Here is a 21,104-nt window from a genome sequence, read left to right as displayed (position 1 = left end):
AACATATCAATTTACTAACACTCATCTTAACAACTTATTCAACATGATCTGAATAATTTTTTTTTATTAGAAAACAGATAAACATTTCTGAGCCATAAGAACTATTTGAGCTGTGGTAACTCAAATGGTTAAGGCTCTGGGTTATGTGGGAGGCTAGGGTTCAAACCCAGCACCACCAAGCTGCCACCCTTAACCCTCTCTGCTACAGGTGATATACAACCATACAGAGTAGACTTGAAGGGCCATAATGTCTCATCACAGTGTTTCCAAGCATATAACAAGGACACACTTTCTCACCAACCAAAGCAGTGTTTGCTATAGTACAGGTACTGTAGAGACATAAGATTGCATAATTACCTTTCAAGGAGAACAGCATGTGAGTCAGTCAATACATGTCTGCATTTCAAGAGAGACATGCAAACATGCTTTACTGCACAATTATAAACCAGTCTAAAGTCTGGAGTATAGAGAGCAGAGAGCTGTGACTGGAGCCCACACAATGTGGGTAAATTCCACCTAAATTAGGAAAATAATATTTATGGGTAAACAAATGTGATGATCACAACAGAGGCTATCCATGATGTAAAGCTCAGTATGTTTTGCAATATGTACCTACTGTAGTAGTGTTATTAAAATTAGTCTACTGGTGTAGTCTAATTGTTGCCATATTTTCATTTTTAGTTCTTGTAGTCTCTAATTTAGTTTATTTTATTAAAATAGAAATGTTACAAATGGAGCCTGCATTGTGAGCATGCATTGACCCTATCTCCCAATTTGAGTTTTTGAGCAAGTACTTGTTTTAAATGCCCTGAAAACAGAAAAAAAAAAACCTGCTCTAAAGCCATTGGTAAAGAAAAAAATTGAGATCTGAACAGGTTGCCAGGAAAAATATATAATATTGTGTATGAGACTGAATTCAGCAATATAGTTTATTCACATATATTTTCAACTTAAGTCTCCAACTTTTGTGCTGAGACTCTATCTGAACTAAACATTCATAAAGTAATAATATTTAGACAACAATCACATTAACTTGATGTTAGTTGATGTAAATCTGTGTGTGTGTGTCTCTTTGTAGTTAAAGAAGAGTGGCAAAGAGCCTAAGGTTGGTGCTGAACTTGTTCTTGGAGGGACCACACACAAGACAACGGTGGGAACTTTAGCTCTTTTTCTGCTTTAGCCTTATATTTATATATAGATCATGGCTATTTTCAGTGTGTCTTAAATAATCTGTATATTAAATATAAGCATTGCCAGTAAGATCTCACTTACCAGTTGGTTTGTTCTAAAATATATATTTATTTATTATTTATATATTTATAATTAATAATATATTGTGCTAAAATATTCATACTATGCGATTGACTACAGCCATGGTATTTTACTTAATTAACTCAATATTATTAATTGGATGCTTTTATCATTAAAGATTACTATTTCATAAAACCAATTTTTTGAGCAAAATCTCATCTCTGGTTTTGCTACAATTAAAGGTATGTGACCGTACCAGCTCACCACAGTGGAATGAGGCCTTTCATTTTCTGGTTCTTGACCCCAAGAAGGAGGAACTTATTTTGAAGGTATATAAATATACTCTGTCCCATCCCGTAATGTAAAAACATACAGAATCTATATTTTTTGTTTATTTTTTGGTCTATCTATATTTTTTATTTATTTTTTGGTCTATCTATATTTTTTATTTATTTTTTGGTAGTAAAATGGGGTATTCACTGTGTGTCTGTACAGAAGTTTATTTTTTTCCCATAATCCACTGTGACCTTCAGTTTAACATCACTATAAGTATATTAATTTTACCAATTGCTCATGTCCATAACAAACTATACCAGGTTATATATGTAACCCGCTTCCCTTAGAATGGAGCAAGATGCTGTGGGAACACTTCTTTGTAGAAGTTATGTGTGTGTGAAATCAGGCTGATTTATATCCCTCTCCTGGCTCAGGTCTTATTAGATTGATCACTGTCAGTTCATAGATCTAAATGGTGACTACTCTAAACATACTAAGGTAATGTTAATGTTTCACAAGGTTCTGTTTTAGGCCTATTTTTTTCTCCGTATATATATATGCTACCTGTTAGTGCAATTATTCATAAACATGATATTAGATTCCACTGTTATGCTGATGACATGCAGCTATATGTTTCAGCTAAGTCAGATGTGAGACACCAAGATTGATGAATGTGTGAAGGACATTAGGCAGTGGATGCTTACTAACTTTCTTCTGCTTAACTCTGGCAAGACAGAAGTGCTTTTACTAGGAACACATGCAGCCAGAAGTAAGCTTTCTGATTAAAGAGTAACTCTGAGCACTCTTTCTTTCTATTTCATCATGTGCAGCAGTAAAAGACCTTGGTGTGATTGGTGTGATCTTTCATTTGATGCTCACATAAACAATATCAAAAGTGTAGCCTTCTTTCATTTCATAAATATTGCTAAGATAAGAAATATAATGTCACTCCATGATGCAGAAACACTAGTTCATGCATTTGTTGCCTCTAGGTTGAATTACTGCAATTCTTTACTGTCTGGATGTTCCAGTAGGAGCATAAACAGTCCTAACCAGAACCAAAAGATATGAACACATCACCCCTATCTTATCCACACTGCATTGGTTCCTAGTCAAATTTTGCATTAATGATAAAATACTATTACTGACCTTGATTATCTTGATCAAAAGGTGCAGTTAATTTGATAGTACCTCAAGTACAAAAGGCTACAGCAGAGGGCAGAGCTTTGTCTTACAGAGCCCCAGAGTTATGGAGGAGCATTCCAATTACTATTCAGGACTCAGACCCAGTCTCAGTATTTAAGTCCAGTTTGAAAACACATTTGTTCAGTCTACCTTTTTGGAATAGCTTTCTTAGGTAAAGGAGTAGATCTGGAGGGTTCATGCGCATAGATTGTTTAGTGAACTGGGATATCTGGATGATGTCGCCTTACCACAATCTCAAGTCGCTCAGGTTTGCTGACTGTGAAATGATGGGATGCTTTACATCCCAGGAAGCCCTCATGTTTGTGTCACATGGTTCTCCCTTTTAGTTATGCTGTCATAGCTAGTCTTGCTGAAGTCACCGTCACTTTGCACATAAGGTATATTGTCCATCACATGATTACATTCATACCTAATAGTACCCATATAATACTACACATGCCACTCCCGAGCTCCTAGTGTTCAGAATTCCCAGTCTGAGCACCTCTTCTTCTGGACCTACTTTATCAATCCCGATGCAACACCCTGCACTCTGCTGGGGATTGATCTGCATGAACGGTCAGTGACTCAAGGGATTTCTGTGGATGTTGCCACCCGGAGTCTGTCACGCCTTTTAAACGCCTTTGAACCAGCCAGCTTTATGGACAGTTCTTCCTTAGCGGTCATTTGAAGAATTTGCTAGGAAGACCTTAGTGTTGGGTCTGTGGTGATCTTGTAATTTGTACTGACCCATTATTTTACTTAACTACAAATGGTTGTAGGATGGTCATTATTTACATTTGCAATATTCACTGTTCCGTGTCACCCAAATGAGGATGGTTCATCTCATGGTTTCTTCCTCCTATTATGTATTTTTTCCTTGCCACCATTGCCTATAGCTTGCTCATTATGGACAGATGTTAGAGATGTATAGTAACTTATATTTTAAAGTTTAAATGTATTTATTTTTTGTTATGCTGTTTATATGCTTCTGTAAAGCTGATTTGAGACAATGTGAATTGTTAAAAGCGCTGTACAAATAAATTGAATTGAATTAAAACTATTGTCTTGGGTAGGTCATGTGATGAGCATGCAGGCAAGACCATAAAAGGGCATCTAAGTCATTAGACACTATTACTCCACCTTCTACTTGTCTGAAGGAAGTGGGCGTGGATGCAGCATGTTGTTTTATTCTTAAAAAACCAGGATACATACAGGTTCCCTTTCAGTGGAATTCAATGGTGCATCGTGGCTACTGGGAAAGCCAATACCAACACCCCCAGAAGCAGAGAGATGTCTGTCATTGAAGTTGTGAATTGGGTGTGTGAAGAGAACCAACCTGCCACAGCACAAATATACTGGAGGGGCACGCCCCTAGCCGGAGTGCTGGACAAGGCGATACACCTTGAGAAGTGAGCCTTAATCCTTAGTCTTGTCTTGTAGTCTATCTCCTTAGTCTTGTAGGCCTAGGAGATAGCAATCACTACCCAGCATAATGGACATGATGGGCACAAGTGCTGAGAACCTGAAATGGGCACAGCTGCTGCAGTCTGTACCGCTCTGACAACTCTTGGTTCAGAGGCAAAATGATTACAGAAAGACGGGCCGTAAAGTGGCTTTACACGAACATATCCCACCCTGAGATACAGGGCAGCCTTGACCATGCCAGGAGTAGACCCTAGGTAGGAGGGGTGACTGGCAGGGTCTACAGAACTTCTGCTATTCTTAGGGAGGTCAAGGCTAATAGCAGAGCCATTTCTAGGGCTCCTCAGAGGCTGACTCCATTGGATCAAAGGGGACTTAAGAGTATTAAGAGGTCCAAGGAGGGGGGGCATGGTCTTCTGGACAGCCTCAGCTGCTTGCCACAATGCAGAAAGCAGGAGCCCAGAGAATGGGCACTTGACTTGCAGCAATGGCTGTCATGTGTTTTTCAATGCAGTGTGATGTGTCCTTAAAGAGGTGTGTCCACAGGAACTATAGCACTAGATTCTGATGATGCTGATTACACCAGAGGTGAGAGTTAAACGTAGTTTTCACAACCTCTAGGAGCTGGTCCCCCTCAGGGGCCAGACAGAGAGGTTTTAGATCTGAGGGTGGGGGTGGAGATTTGCTCCTTGTGCCTGAGAGAGGGTTTCTCCTGATGGAAATCTACCAAGGAGCACCATCCAGAAGGAAAACTAGGTCAGCAAGCCAGACTCAGGTGGGCCAATGTGCAGCCACCAGTAACACGTGGGCATAGTTGTGGCATACCTGGGTAGGACCTCCAGTAGGAGAGCTATCGGGGAAAGCTTACAGAAAGCCTACAGAACCTCAGCTATATTTGCTCAATGGCATCCAGCCCTAGAGTGGTGGGTGAAAAAAGAAAGCCACAGGGGACCTTGGATTGACTAAGAGGTGAACAAAGCCATTTTTTTCCTGGCCATATTTGCATTATGCATTCCATCATGTATGCAATCCAGGTAGGTACCCAGACATCCCTTTCAGACAACTACCTCCTCCGTGACAGTTACTCCTGTTGTATGTGGTTGGTCCTTCATGGTGGTATGGTGACTGTTCTGGTCATATATGTGCCAGCAAGATGCAGATGAAAAATATGTCTCCTTCAGTGTCTAATTCAGTTATCTGTGTGGATTGTATGTAAAACTGTCCAATACACGCTGCTCTTAATTATAGAATGTGAAGTCAGTAAAGTCTAGCCACCAGTCCACCCAATAAAGGTGAAACCTTCAACAGTATATTGGCCAGTGTTTCGGTTTTATCTAACCCCTGAACATTTGGCCATACTGTGCAAATCAGTTGTTTTATATTAAGATTTAATATCTTTAATATTTATAATGAATACTAATTGCAAAAAAATTTTTTGGCTGTCATAGTGGTGCCTTTTGGAACCAGTATCATGCGGAGATGTGCATTAATCACTGTTTTATGTTGAATTCTTGTTTATAGTTGTCACATTGCTGGGATTTCCCACTTGGCTCTGTGGTGATTCCTGTAAGAGATCTCCTCTCCCAGCCAAATTTGCTGCTGGACCAATGGCTTAATTTGGATGGAGCTTCACCCCAGAGTCAGATCCTACTGAGGGCACAGCTTAAGGTATAATCAATCAATCAATCAATCAATCAATCACTTAAAACAAGTATGTTCATTACTATTGACAGATATTGGGAAAAAAAACATGTCATTGCATCTATCTATCTATCTATCTATCTATCTATCTATCTATCTATCTATCTATCTATCTATCTATCTATCTATCTATCTATTACAGTGGCAAGAACAAGTATGTGAACCTTTTGGAATTTCATAGTTTTCTGAATAAATTTGTCATAAAATGTGATCTGATCTTCATCTTAGGGCCCTGATAAACATAATGTGTCTAAAAATAATTACACAAATAAATTCTGATCTTTCATGTTTTTATCGAACACACTCATTCAACATTCAAAATGGCAGTGGAAAAAGTAAGTGAACCCTTAGAATTAATAACTGGTTGACCCCCCTTGGCAGCAATAACCTCAACCAGGTGCTTCCTGTAGCTGTGGATCAGACTTGCTCATTCTTCCTGGCAGAACTGCTTTAGCTTGGTCATATTCTTTGGATGTCTCATGTGTATGGCCCTCTTCAAGTCAATCCATAGCATCTCTATTAGGTTGAGGTCTGGGCTCTGACTTGGCCACTCCAAAAGGCGGATTTTGTTTTACTGAAGCCATTCTGTTGTGGACTTGCTCCAGTGTTTTGGGTCATTGTCCTGTTGCATCACCCACCTTCTACACAGTTTCAACTGACGTACGGACATTCTCACACTACCCTGAAGAATTGTATGATATTCTTGGGAATTCATCTTCCTCTCAATGATTGCAAGCTGGCTAGGCCCTGATCCATCAAAGCAGGCCCAAATCATGATGTTTCCTCCACCATTTACAGTTGGGATGATGTTTTTATGATGATATGCCGTGCCCTTTCTACGCCAGATGTAGCAATGTGTGTTTTTTCCAAATAGTTCAATCTTAGTTTCATCAGTCCACAAAACATTTTGCCGATACTGCTGTGGAGTGTCAATGTGCTCTTTTGCAAACTCAGGTGTGCAGCAATGTTCTTTTTAGTAAGCAATGGCTTCCTTCGTGGTGTTCTGCCTTGGATACCCTGCTTAGTCAGTGCTTTACGTATTGTAGACTCATGAACAGAGATGTTAGCAAGTTCTAATGATGCCTTAAAATCTTTAGCTGTCATTCAGGGTTGTTTCTTTACCTCATTGAGTCTTCATTGTGCTCTTGGTATCATGACTGGGTGCCCACTCCTTGATAGAGTAGCAACAGTCCCAAAGCGTCTCCATTTGTAGATTGTTTGCCTAACTGTAGACTGGTGAATTTCTAAAGTCTTTGAAATAACTTTGTAGTTAACTTTCCAGCTTTATGTAAAGCAACAATTCTTGATCGTAGGTCCTCCGAAAGCTCTTTTTGGCGAGGCATGGCTCACATGTGTTCTTGTGCAGAGCAAACTCCAAAAGTTTGAGGGGTTTTTATCAAAGTAGATGTAGTCCACACATCCAAACGTATTATCTTAACAAGACTCCAGGGGTTCTAAAACCTGAATCCAATTAGCTTTTTTGAGGTCATTAACTCAAGGGCTTGCATACTTTTTCCACAATGCTCTATGAGGTTTTTTTGGTTGTTCTCAATAAAGTAATGAAAGATCAGATTTTTTTATGTAATTATTTTTAGACACATTATGTTTGTCAATACCCTTGACTTAGATGAAGATCAGATCACATTTTAAATGAAAACCATGAAATTCCAAAAGGTTCACATACATTTTCTTGCCATTGTATATCAATCATTCATAGATAGATAGATAGATAGATAGATAGATAGATAGATAGATAGATAGATAGATAGATAGATAGATAGATGCAATGCAATGCAATGAGGGACATGTTTTTTTCCCAATATCTGTCAATAGTAATGAACACACTTGTTTTAGGTAGTTCAAATGAATTTTGAATATAAATTCTAAATAAAGGTGTACTGTTCTGTATATTTTTAAACTCTAACCAATGGTAGTCCTTGAAGGAAAGAAAGCAGAAAGCCACTGTAACCTATATGTGTATGTGACATAAAACACATTTCATGTTCATAATTCCACAGTTGCATATGTAACTATTATTTGATGCTGTGAAACTGACAGCAACCCTTAAGATTAAAGTTTAGAGGGTTTAAAAAATATTGTTAATATATAACAAATATATGTATATAACAAATATATGTAAATATTTTAATGTTTAACGTCTTAGATCCTGTGCCCGAAAGTGACAGAGGGCTCCACAGAGAAAAAAAATACTTCTGAAACGAAGACCTTTGCAGATGAGAGCAAACAGCAGAAAGAGCTGGTTCAAAAGTGAGATCTGCTCGCAAACCACTGCCCCAAACACACACCCCCAGCACCCCCCACCCCCCCACCCCAACACCCCTCGACCCCGACCCCACCACAATTCAATTTACTATTGGAGCCATACACAAATAAGAATTGTAGCATTTATTGTTATTGTTTGTTTGTGTGTGTGTGTGTTTGTGTGTGTGTGTGTATTTTATTTGTTTAATTCTAAGGTCAAGTGAGCTGTTAGATCCAATCACTATAACCTCTTCTGTAACTGCTCCTGATAAGAATGGAAAGGAGACAGAGGATAAGAAAGAGAAGGAGAGTGAAAAACTTACAGAGGACATTTCCTTTATTGATCAGAATCCACATACCAGCCCACATCCCAGCTTTGGAACTGAGGTAAGGAAAAGTGGCAGGAATTTTTGTAGTGCTTCAAACAAGGACTGAAGAAGAGAACACAAAAAAGGTCATTTGTCAAAAGGCAAGAGAAATTTGTAAATGAAATACAATATGCAATATTGATCTCAAAAAACCAGGTCTAAGTTATGAGACACTGAAAATTGACAAACATTACCATTGTAAGAAAAAAAATACAATGAGAATTAATATCTTAATGAAGAAGAAGTTTATTCCAGTGTAGCAGTGACATAATACATGAAGTACATGAAAACACTTTAGGTTCATCCGAGATAAGAAGAACACAGGACAAATCTTTTTAAGATTCTTTTTTTTATTTTTTACAAAAGTTTTCTCTTTCTAGTTTAAATGTGTTTTTTATTATCTTGGCTAGGTATTGTTAGCTGTTATCATCCAGATTGTCAGGTGATACTATTGTTCACATGAAAATCACAGTCACATATACCCTTTGTTTAGTGACGGTCCATGGTGTCCTGCTGCTGTTCCCATACTAACAATTGATGAAGGTTATTCATTTAGAGTTCTAAACGTACAGTATTGTCTTATGACATTTAAGTCTTTTTGCAAATGAGCTCTTTCTGACATGTAATCTTGGAGTATAGTCTGGGTGAATACAAGCTGTAATTTCTTACAATATCAACCTTCCAGGGTCACTTGAGCTAAAACAGATCTCTCCAGAGAGATTCTCCTCTAATGGCATCAACATAATGAACCCTCTATCATCATCCACATTGTGCATTTGACTGGCATCTCAACACACCACAGAAATGTGGATGGCTTATTATTCCAAAATAAATGTCCTTGTACTACTTTAATGCATCTTCTTATGAGTAAACACAAGATGCCAAACTGAAAAGAGTTCTCTGAAAACTCCTCACCATTTCCTAGTGGTGACTTCAGCAAAACAGAGAACTATTTATTGTGGATATAAGCTCTCTTTAAATCTCTTTAAATTCTTTTTGGTGGCCAGCAACACTGGGGTAAACATGGTTGAATCCAGGACCCCCCAGGGGTGAACATATGATTGAATCCAAGATCCCTAGCAAAGGTCATATTACTCGAACAACTAAAAATGCAGCTTTGCTTGAATCCACAGCTACGTACATTACCCTTTCCTTAAGTATACCATTACACAAGCAGGTGATACTAGTACTCTTTTAGATATTATAAGCCATTGTTTCAGAAACTCAATGATGTCAGCGAACGCGGGATAAAAACGGACCCAAATGCAGGACAGCTTAACAGAAACGGGATTTAATAAATAAAAAAACACGAAACAGGACACAGGACACAGACAAAACCACACATGAAGACAAGAGGATTCCACGCTGCACAATGCAACGCGGCTCAACTAAATAATACAAATAATCAATAAACATGAGGGACAGGTGTGCAGAGGCGGGGCGGAAAAGACAAGGGCGGGGCAGACACGTGAACATGAAACATAAACAAAAGGCACATGGCCAAAGTCCAGGCAGAGTCCTGACAAATGAGCTCATTCAAATGTATGATTTATTAAAATTTGCATGTCCACTCCACAAAGAGCAGGTCTGGCAAATTTATTTTAAAAAAGTCATTGTAGTCAGTGCAGTCTACTGTAGTTATTTTTAAACATTCATGTCTTCTCCTACTTTCGTCTTTTCCTGTTAGGGGTCACCACAGTGAATCATCTGTTTTCACCTAACTCTATACTCGGCATCCTCTACTCTCGCACCAATTAACTTCTTGGACTTCTTCTTGACCTCTTACCTGGCAGCTCAGCTTCATCTCCACCATCTTTACCAATTTATCCACTCTCCCTCCTCTGCACATGTCCAAACCATCTCAATCTAGCCTCTCTTACTGTACCTTGTCCCCAAAACGGCCAACCTGAGCTGTCCTTCTGATGTGCTTGTTCCTAATCCTGTCCATCCTTGTTACTCTAACGCTAACAGCATAGCTGGCTTCACTACTGTCTTGTACACCTTTCCTTTGATTCTTGCTGACAATTATCTGTCACACATCACTCCTGACACACTTCTCCACCCACTTGTATCTTGTGTAAAGCTGCTTTGAGACAATGTCCACTGTTAAAAGTGCTATACAAATAAATGTAATTTGAATTTGACACTAAATACTTAAACTTCTGCACCTTCTTGACCTCAAAGCCGATCCTTGATATAGCCCTGCATCCACTTTGAACTCCTCTGTCTGACCTACAGCACATCTCACTGCTCTCATACTTATCCTGAATTACTCTGATGTACTTTACTGCCACTCCTGATATTTTTATACAGTACCATGGCTCCTCTCAACACACTGTCAAATGCTTTCTCTAAATCCACAAAGACGCAGTTCAGCTCCTTCTCACCATCATTGTACTTCTCCATTAACCTTCTCAGAATAAATATTGTATCAATACTGCTCTTTCTGGGCATGAAGCCATACTGCTTCTCACAAATATCCACTTCCTTTCTTAGCTTAGCTACCACTACTCTTTCCCATAGCTTCATTGTGTATCTCATCAACTTTATACCTCTGTAGTTGCTACAAATCTGCACATTGCCTTTGTTCTTAAAGATCGGCACTAGAACACTTCTCTTCCATTCCAGAGGCATCTTCTTACTCTCTAAAATCCTGTTGAACGATCTAAATAGAAACTACACTGCTGACTCTCCTAGACACTTCCACACCTCCACAAGGTTTATTTGGACCAACAGCCTTTCCATTCTTAATTCACCTCGAAGCCTTCCTCACCTAATCCTTTTTTAATCTTTGCTATTTCCTGCTGTGCCATATTCACCTCTTCCTCCTGTCATTACCTCTCATTTTCCTCATTCATCAGCTCCTCAGAATATTTCTTTCATCTTCTCTGCACACTCTTCTAACCTGTTAGCACCTTTCCATCTCTATCTTTCTGTCTCGCTAATCTGTACAAGTTCTTCTCACCATCCCTTGCATACAACTCATCATATGCTTTCTGATTGGCCATGTCCCTCTTCACTTTGCATTGCGATTCCTTGTAATCCTGTCCATTTTCCTTTATCCTTTCTATGTCCCACTTCTTTTTAGTTAGCCTCTTCCTCTGAATGCTGTCCTGTACTTCCTTGTTCCACCACCATGTTTCCCTGTCTTCTTTTATTCTTCCAGATGACAGACCTAGCACCCTCCTACCTGTCTCCCTGATCACTTATGCTGTAGTTTCCAAGTCATCTGGAAGCTATTTCTGACCACCCAATGCCTGTCTCAGCTTCTGTCTGAATTCCTCACAACATTCTTCCTTTTTCAACTTCCACCACTTGGTCTTCTTTTTTAGCTTTCCTCTCCTTTTCTTCCTGACCACCATAGACATCTTACACATCACCATCCACTGCTGTTTAAACTCTATGAACTCCATTCAGGCTACACCCTCTCTTAGCACCACCTTGCAGTCGCTAATCTCTCTCGGATTGCCTCATCTACATACAGTAGAATGTAGTCTACTTGCATACTCCTACTTCCACTATTTTATGTAACTCTATCTTCCTCTCTCTTCTGGAAATAAGTGTTAACTACAGCCATTTCCATCCACTTAGCAAAGTCCACAACCATCTGGCTTTATAGGTTCCTTTCCTTAACGATAACCTTCACATCACCTCCTCATCACCTCTTTATACCTCACCAACATGCCCATTTAGGTCTGCTCCAATCACTACTCTCTGCCATCTGGGAATATTCTCTATCACCTCATCTAACTCATTCCAGAATCTCTCCTTCTCTTCTAACTCACAACCTACTTATGGAGCATAACCAATGCTGACATTCAACATCACCCCTTCAGTTTCTAACTTCAGACTGATTACCCTATCTGACAAAACATTCCTTACAAACCCGTCCTTCAGGATCACTCCTACCCCTTTTCTCTTTATATCCGCACCATAATTAAATAATTTGTATCCTCCTCCAATTCTACGTACTTTGCACCCCTTCATCCTGGTCTCCTGCACACACAGTATATCTAACTTTATACCCTCCATCATGTACATCTGATTCCCTCTGATGATTTGCATGTTTTTATGCCAGATGACCTTCTGGACGCAAACCTCTCTATTTATCCGGGCTTGGAACGGCACAAAAGTCACTGGCTTGCAACACCTGTGGCTAGATTACATTCCCATGTATGGCAGATTATTGTGAACTTGTGTCTCATGTGAACACATGTTTTTTATTGAAATGGTGGCAAACTGAATGAACAACATACATATATCAGCCAAGCCAACATTTTTCTCATGTAACTCGTGAATTTCATTCACTAATTGAAAAATTACCAGCTGTAATTTTGTTCAGGAACTGTAAATTACACTTTAGAATGAGTCAGAATGAGTAGGTTTCTGTCAAATTTTTGCAAAAAAAAAAAATAATAATTGTGTAAAAATAGTTTTACATTTCTATCTGATTATTATTTATTTATAATTATTTATCTGATTTTTTATCTTAATATGTATGAAGCTGTTTTAAAAGATTTGCTTGGTATTGGGGTAGTGCAGTGAATAGAGTTAACACCCTTACAGATTCTAGATGTGAATAAGTTTGTCAATGTAAATGTACATAGTGCCCTGTAATAGTGGTCTATCCAGAGTGTATTCCTGTCACAGGATGGGTTTCAGATCTCCCTCAACTTTAATAAGAATAAGCCAGTTACTAAGAGTGAATGTGTTCTGTTATAGATAATAAAGATAACAGCAGTAGTATCAGTAAAATCCTACTTACTGTATACCCTGCTCTATGGCTATAGTAATAAAAAAATCCTAAATTATACTCTTTACACATTAAACCATTTTACTATTATTGTTTAAACAGTATTTGTTAGGACTCTGCCATGGCCACTCTGGCCATGTGCCTTTTTGTTTATGTTCGGTGTTCACGTGTCTGCCCCGCCCTTGTCTTTTCCTCCCCGCCTCTGCACACCTGTCCCTCATGTCTATTAATTATTTGTATTATTTAATTGAGCCATGTTGCCTTGTGCAGCACGGAATCTTGTTGTCTTCATCTGGTTTGTCTTTGTCCTGTTTAGTGTTTTTTAGTTAATAAATCCTGTTTTTGTTTAGCTGTCCTGCGTTTGGGTTCGTTTTATCCCCGCATCCGTGACAGTATCATTAATAGAGCGTGTGAGAGTGGCTTATTTAAGTGTGTAGAACAGTTTTAGTGGGTGTGCTTATTATTAAAATATTAGATTATTATTATTAAAAGAGAGTTTGAGGTGTTCTGATTTGCAAGCACACAAAGCCTTTCACTTTCTGTTAATGATGTTTAAACTTCATGTATTTGTCTGCTTACTGTACATGTCACATACCAGTTAGGAAAAAAATCTCTGCTTAGTTGTTTTTCCATTTATCTTTATTTTTACACTCTGTAGGGTGTACTGCGTATCCACCTACTGGAAGCTCAGAATTTGATTGCGAAAGACAACCTTATGGGTGGCATGGTGAAGGGGAAAAGTGATCCCTATGTTAAGATCAACATTGGAAGCAACATATTTAAAAGTCATGTCATTAAGGAGAATCTAGATCCCTCCTGGAATGAAATGTATGAGGTAAGCATACTGTGTTCTGGATATGGTTACTAAATGAATACTATGGATACTAAATAACAGAATTTCATTTATGATAAAAGAAAATTTATATTGTCATGTCTAAGATTAGTATTCCAATGATTCTTGTAGCTGGTTTTGGCCCCGGAGACAGCTTCAGAAGTCTTTATAGAGGTGTTTGATAAAGACATTGATAAAGATGATTTTCTAGGAAGGTATGTATACTATAATTATCATTTATAGAAAACTATTCACAGGAGCTCTATGTGTAGAATTGTAAACTATGTATTTATTACATTTTTAACAGGGTCTGCATCAACTTGCGTGAAATCATTCAAGCTCAATACATTGACCAGGTAAATCTTTAACTGTATTGTTAAGGTTTTAACTGACTTTTTGGTTGTTTTCTTAATTTCAATAGTACAGTTTCCATAATAAAATCTCTGCTTCACTACATCATAACCTGTCTTAACTGCCCTAAGTCTTATTGTATTTGCACACTTTGCTAACCGCATTTCACTGGCCCTGTACTTGTACTCTGCACAATGACAATGAAGTTCAATCCAATCTAGTCTAATCTAAAAATATATGTCTACTCACACCAGTTAAAACTGAAGGTTTTTCAAAAAAATTAAACTTGGATAAATTATGTGAGCTCAAAGAAATGAATCAACTGTACCATTTATCTTTATTACCTGGTTCCATATGTATACACACTGTTTAACCACTAGTTAATACTAAGCACCTTTTTGCTTGTAATCCATTTCTGCTTGTTTTTAACAACTTTTATTTAGCAATTATATTTCACACTGTTGAAAAAACACTAATTGCTCTTTTATGTACATACTACATACTATTCAATTCATTCAACAGTTCTTTGATTTAAATTTAGATCTGGGCTTTGTCTGTGCCATTCCAAAACATTGAGCTTCTTGTGATTTCATTTCTTTATTGACATGGATTTGTGCTTAGGGTTGTTATCCAGTTTTAAGGTGAAATGTATTCATCTTCAGAAGTTACAGTAGATGGCTGTGTTTTTTTGACACAATAGATGTGTAGATCTTAACTAGAACCCCAGTTCATCCTGACAAGAAGCAGCCCCATATCAAGATGCTTCCACCACCATGCTTCATTGTGGATATCATGATTTTTAAAATAAGCTGTTTTGATTTTGCACCAAATAATTATGCCTAAAACATTCTACCTTGGACTCATCAGATAATAACATTATGGCACATACTGTAGTTAAGGTGATGTTTTGGGAAAATTTCAGTGGGCTTGGATGTTTTCTTTTCTTGAGAAAGTACTGTCTAACCATCCTATCCCATAGCCCAGACATGTTAAAAATATGAGAGTTAGTTTTTACATGCAAAGAGGGACCAGTACTTGCTAAATATTTTTTCAGCACCTTTAATATTATTGGTGGTCTCTTGACAGCCTCCATTATAAGTTTTGATTTTGACTTTTCTGATATCATTGAGCAGCAATCTTGATTTGTACATGACAATTATGTACATGATTTGAAAGTTTCCAGACCATGGCTTTAGCAGTCAGATGAAACAAAGATTATGTCAAGAAATTCTACAGAAACAGTTTTTTTATAGTTAATTTAAATCACTTAATTGATTTTGGGTTTATGCAAATATGTTTGAACCTGAATGAATGTCATTGGTTTATTGCAACTCCAAAAGTAGTGTATCCTCCTTGTGAACTTTACCTGGATGCATTCTACTTCAGGAATTCTGAACTGCTGCTGCCTGTGGCTAATAATTTCTGCATTTTATACAAGTTCAACTAGTTTAATATTACACTTGCAGTGATTATTTCTGAACACGTTTCAAGTAGGTCCAAAAGTGGTCTATCCATGTCATTTTCACTCCATTAACAGTTAATTGATATGTAACAGTAGCTATAAAAACACTAGAGATTTATGCACATGTAAACATGAAAAAGTGACCAGCAAAAGCTCATAAGTTGTCAAAAGTTTTTTGTATACATCTTGGAAACCTTTCAGCTGTGGGATGGAGAACCCTCATGGATTTTTTTTTGTGTCATTAGTAACAAAGTTAGTAATACATATTGAACTAGCTTTCAATTTCACCTAAGAAAGCATCAATATTTCACTTGATTTTTTATGCCATGTTTTTGTTTTGTTTCTCAGTGGTTTACTCTGGATGATGTTAAACATGGAAGCCTTCATCTAGTTCTGGAGTGGCTTCCCACAGTGACAGAGCCAGATAAACTACAACAGGTACATATGGAATTTAAAAGTTTACACATAATTATAGTTATACATAAACTCTTAATTGACATTTCAAATTATTTTATATATTTTTAGGCATTGCAGTTACAGTCCATCTCCTATGAGAATAAAGCCTCACCCTCTGCGGCTTTGCTGTTTGTTCTAATTGAGAAAGCTCACGCACTGCCAGTGAGTTAAATACACACATGCACATACACATACACACACACACTCACAATCTCAAGACCTCAAAACCAATGAATATTGAAATTTTGAGCTAATTTTCTCAGACAAGTGTGGACTTATTTTGCACAGTTTCTCTGTGTTCAATTCAAAATGTTATTTGTTATTACCTATATTACTTAAATACTTATAACTTTACAATAATTTAGATTTGTCTGCAATAAATGTACTCAAGGTAGTGTTATAGTTACAATTACAATTGTATCACTACATATATTTTTAGTTGTGCCTGGGGGGACACAGTTCACAGTTGATAAAATTACCCCTAATAAGAATCAGGGCCTCATGGGATAGTGACTGAATAATGAGGTATCAATATGCCCTTCTCAATGTATTCAGTAGCTACTTTTGCCTTTGGATAAATATAAACCACAGACACAAATAATTGGGGAAATGTACCCATTATAATGCATAATGTCCCAAGTAAAAGTTGTCTTAAACCTTATTACGTTCACTTCACTGGCCTACTTGGTCATCATTTCTGACTCCTTTCGGATGTGGTAAAATAGTAGATTCACATCAAGAAAGTCTTCAGGATTTGCGTGATTCTGTAATGACAACATTGACATAGATTCTACAAGATGGTGCAAACATTCATTTGAAATTTAGGTCAAAGAGAATTTAAGCTTTCTTTTGATACCAAAGTCATGGTCTTACTACTGTAGTATTAGTTTAGTGTTCCTAATAAAGTATTTGATGATTTTATATACAGTTCTTTGCAAAAGCTTTAGTCAGTTAAAAAGATATGCTGTAAAGAATTCTTTCAAAAATATGTATATTGTAGCTGTTTTTATTTTTATCAATTTACAAAATGCAAAGTGAGCAAACAGAAGACAAATCTAAATCAAATCAATATTTGGTGTGACTACCCTTTGGTTTCAAGCCAGCATCTTGCACACTTTGTACTCTTGCAGAACTCAATGGTTGTAAGATTGGAACAGAACTCTTCTCTCGGAACACCTCTGTGTTCTTTTCCTGGGGAAGCCTTGGGGTCTAGGGGCTGAGCGATTGGGATGAGACTGATAAAATTTTGTGATTAGTGGTGGGTCAAGGATGTCATCAGAACTGACCCAAAATTGCTCCTTCAGGGTGGATAAGGTTTAAATGCAGCTCTTAGGGAAAGTTTTGTTGGGAATTAATTGGATCTGCCAGGTTCCTTAAAAAACTGTGTGCAAGTGTATCTAGAAGAATTGTTTTGCCGGCAAAGGGTGTTCATACCAAATAATTTCTTTGGATGTCTTTTCTGTTAATTTACTTTATATTTTTTAATAGATACAAATAAACTATTAACATTTTTATTTTTAAAAGCATTCATAGCATTTTTACATAGCTGCATAAAACTTTTGCACAGCACTGTACATTAACTAAAATTTACGGAGGATGGATAGATTTGCATGGATAGTTGAATCAGTTCAGTTTTATAATGTGTATGTGTGTAGATGGTGAAGGGTGGGAAAGAGCCTAAAGCTGGAGCAGAGCTTGTAGTCAGTGGAATCTCTTATAAAACCAAGGTAGGTCTTGACTTATTTTTAAATATTAAATTTAAAGGATTGTTCATTGTATATTTTAACTAACACTTGTTATATCACAAAGATGTGCGATCGCTCTACATCTCCTCATTGGGGTGAGGTTTTCCACTTCCTGATTCATGATCCTCGAGAAGACATTCTTATTATTAAGGTAATTTGTCATTTCTTTTGCATGTTAGATTATATAGACAAAGAATATGAAAAGTTATCTTTTCCTTTTTCTTTTTTCCCTTATCAGCTTTCCAGTGGGTGGGATCAGCCACTGGGTTCCCTGGTTCTTCCAGTTAAAGAGCTTCTGTCAAAGAAAGAGCTGCTGCTGGACCAGTGGCAAAATCTGGATGGCGCATCTCCTGAAAGTCAAATCCTACTGAGAGCACAGCTCAAGGTAAAACACATTGAAATGTATAGAACATTCTGTATACTGTACTGGAATTGTCTGCATCTATAAATGTTGACATGGCACCTGGAGTGAGGATGACATGCACATTAAAATGTTTACACAGTGACAACTTGGGCAACATTGCTGCTTTATAGCTCCAGGGTCCCTGGTTCAATCCTGCCCACTGGTTACTATTTTTCTGGTTATAGATTCTGTGCATGTTCTTCCTGTGTGTATGCTGGCTTCATCTAGGTTATCTAGTTTTGATGGCTTTTTGGGATTAGCTGAGATAAATTGTTCAAAAAGTGTGAATGTGTGTGCATATTGTTTATGGCATTCTATCCAGGGTGTATCCTTAAACTCAATGTTCCATATATACTTTTTCCAGTCTTAAGTAATTGCTGTGTGTATTAAATAACATCTACACAATTTTGTTTTGGGTTTCAGATTTTGGCATCAAAGATAGAGAAAAAAGTACCTACAGAAAAACCTCCTGAAAAGTCTATTGAAATGACCGTTGGAAATACAGTGAAAAAGCCCAATGGAAAAACTGAAAAGTCTGATGACCCTGAAGAAAAGTCTATGGGTGCAAACAGTAATTCTGGTGGGCAAAGTGGAGGGAAAACACCAATCAGTGCTGAGCAGTTGTTGCCAACAGCCAGTAAAGAGATCAAACAAGACACCAAGCCAACACCAAGGTACTTCCCTAGAATTATTAGCATATTCCTGGACAGGATAAAAAAAAATACTGTACTATTACTCACTGTGATATGTTGAGCTTGAGCATACAGGGACAATTTATAGTTTTATTTAAATATGCTTTTTTAAACACAAAATGTCACAAAGCACTGCCTTAAAATTTAGTCACACCCAATAAATTAGTGCACAAGTTATATTTCATCATACCCTAGACAAAATTATATGACATATTTAGGAGTTTATTTATGCGTTTATTTGTTTAGATACAGTATGTAGTAGGGTTTTTACATACAGAGACTCGTATACAGATACTTAGACAGTAGTCATTGCATGACATTGCAGTCACTTTCAGGCACTTTGTGGTCCTTTCTAACATAGCATGGTAGAAATTTAAAGTTTTTTCCAAATATAACATAACGACAAGTATAATATAACTGTATAATATAATATAACAATATAATGTAATGACAAGAACAGAGATTCACTTTACAGGTTTTGTTTTTGAGCATAGCTTGCCTTTCCGGATGTGCAAATACACAGGAAGTGTCTATACACTGACTCACTAAGTCAAGCACATAGTGATGTTTTTTATAAAATATGACTTCATCCAAAAATGTATTAATAGTTTGCCAATTTGTATGGTTTGCCAATAACCAGTGTCAAACAGTATCATAATTGTTTTTTACATTTATTTTTTGGTTATGAATTGACATATAGCTATTATGCCAAATCCAAATTTAGCAATGACTAAATAAAGTTAATAGCATATAAATGCAAATGAATGTATTTAAGGTGAATTCTAACATTAATTCTTCCACAGCGCAGCCCATTTATCCACCCAAATAAACCAGCAACAGAAACAAAATGCATTATGAACTTATGTATGTATGTTTGTTGAAATGTTTGTTATGCTTACATAATAACTAATAAGCACATGTATGATATGTGTCTTCTTTTATCAGGCTTAATGAACTAGTGGCTTTTACAGTACCAGTAGCTGTATCACTTTCTGAAGACACACAAAAAGTACCAGCATCAGATATCAGTCATGACACAGGACCTGAGGCAAAGGTGTGTACTGTGTGAGAGAGAGTATATATGAAATTATAGCGCAAGTATATATGAAATTTTGCAAACCTTGGCTTCTACTATGTTTACAGGAATTGAGTAAAGCATCCTCAGTTGGTGGAGCCAGTAAACCTGTGAAACCAATCACAGTAAAGGAGGCAGCAAGCACAGCCAATAATGAGCAAAACGTAGACAAAACAGCTGATAAGTGAGTTGAGAGAGACTCTACCAGAGATTTCATCTCGTTTATCATCTTTCTTTTTTCTGTGAGGGAACTGTCCTGAAGAAATGATAATTGCCTAGTACATACATTTAAAGATAGCAGGCTAGTTAAGCATTTTATCTTCTCTCATTTGCTCTTTGGATGTTCTAATATTAGCATCTATTTTTACCGGATAGCATATGCAGCATGGACCCATTAGAAATGGGGAGTATATATATATATATATATATATATATACACAGTTGTGCTCAAAAGTTTGCATTTCTTGGGAGAATTTGCAAGATGTGTACCATTTTTTTAAAGAAAACATGAGTGAAAAGGCAAACAAAAATCTATTTTATTTCTTGTAGGACTCAAGTAAGTATTTAAGGCATGACAGAATGGCACAAACCTCCAACAAAACATAACAAAAAAAAAAATACGGTAATAATGGCCTCTCCAGAACCTTCACCGTTTTCTGCTGTAGCCATTGGAGGGTAAACCTTGCCTTGTGCTTTGGATAATTGTCAGCTCCAAGAGAGTCCCATGCGCAGATTTTGTGCTGTAGAATGCAAATTGTCTGCCAGTATTTTCTGATAAGATGCTGCATTCATCTTGCCAACATTTTTTTTACTAAATTCCCTGTGCCACTGGAGCTCACACAGCCCCAAAGCATAAGAGATCCACCGCCA

The 21,104-nt window shown here is 37.3% G+C and overlaps 1 protein-coding gene across 2 annotated transcripts in view; it reads left to right on the top strand.

Moving 5' to 3' along the window:
• Nucleotides 1-21,104, top strand: part of esyt1b (extended synaptotagmin-like protein 1b) — a 59,301-nt gene that overhangs the window by 24,737 nt on the left and 13,460 nt on the right. For both annotated transcript variants that reach the window (XM_060868418.1, XM_060868417.1), the window contains exons 23-38: nt 1,079-1,150; nt 1,494-1,580; nt 5,656-5,802; nt 8,000-8,103; nt 8,313-8,484; nt 13,877-14,053; nt 14,183-14,265; nt 14,358-14,406; nt 16,212-16,301; nt 16,389-16,481; nt 17,975-18,046; nt 18,129-18,215; nt 18,303-18,449; nt 18,891-19,141; nt 20,105-20,213; nt 20,303-20,418. In XM_060868418.1, the coding sequence (XP_060724401.1) occupies nt 1,079-1,150; nt 1,494-1,580; nt 5,656-5,802; nt 8,000-8,103; nt 8,313-8,484; nt 13,877-14,053; nt 14,183-14,265; nt 14,358-14,406; nt 16,212-16,301; nt 16,389-16,481; nt 17,975-18,046; nt 18,129-18,215; nt 18,303-18,449; nt 18,891-19,141; nt 20,105-20,213; nt 20,303-20,418 (1,856 nt within the window). The remainder of the gene's footprint in view (nt 1-1,078; nt 1,151-1,493; nt 1,581-5,655; nt 5,803-7,999; nt 8,104-8,312; nt 8,485-13,876; nt 14,054-14,182; nt 14,266-14,357; nt 14,407-16,211; nt 16,302-16,388; nt 16,482-17,974; nt 18,047-18,128; nt 18,216-18,302; nt 18,450-18,890; nt 19,142-20,104; nt 20,214-20,302; nt 20,419-21,104) is intronic.

The sequence above is a fragment of the Tachysurus vachellii genome, chromosome 4 (assembly GCF_030014155.1).
Source record: "Tachysurus vachellii isolate PV-2020 chromosome 4, HZAU_Pvac_v1, whole genome shotgun sequence".
In the NCBI taxonomy this organism is placed as follows: Eukaryota; Metazoa; Chordata; class Actinopteri; order Siluriformes; family Bagridae; genus Tachysurus; species Tachysurus vachellii.
The sequence above is the reverse complement of the archived record's forward strand: the minus strand, read 5'-3'. Positions and strand labels throughout refer to the sequence as shown.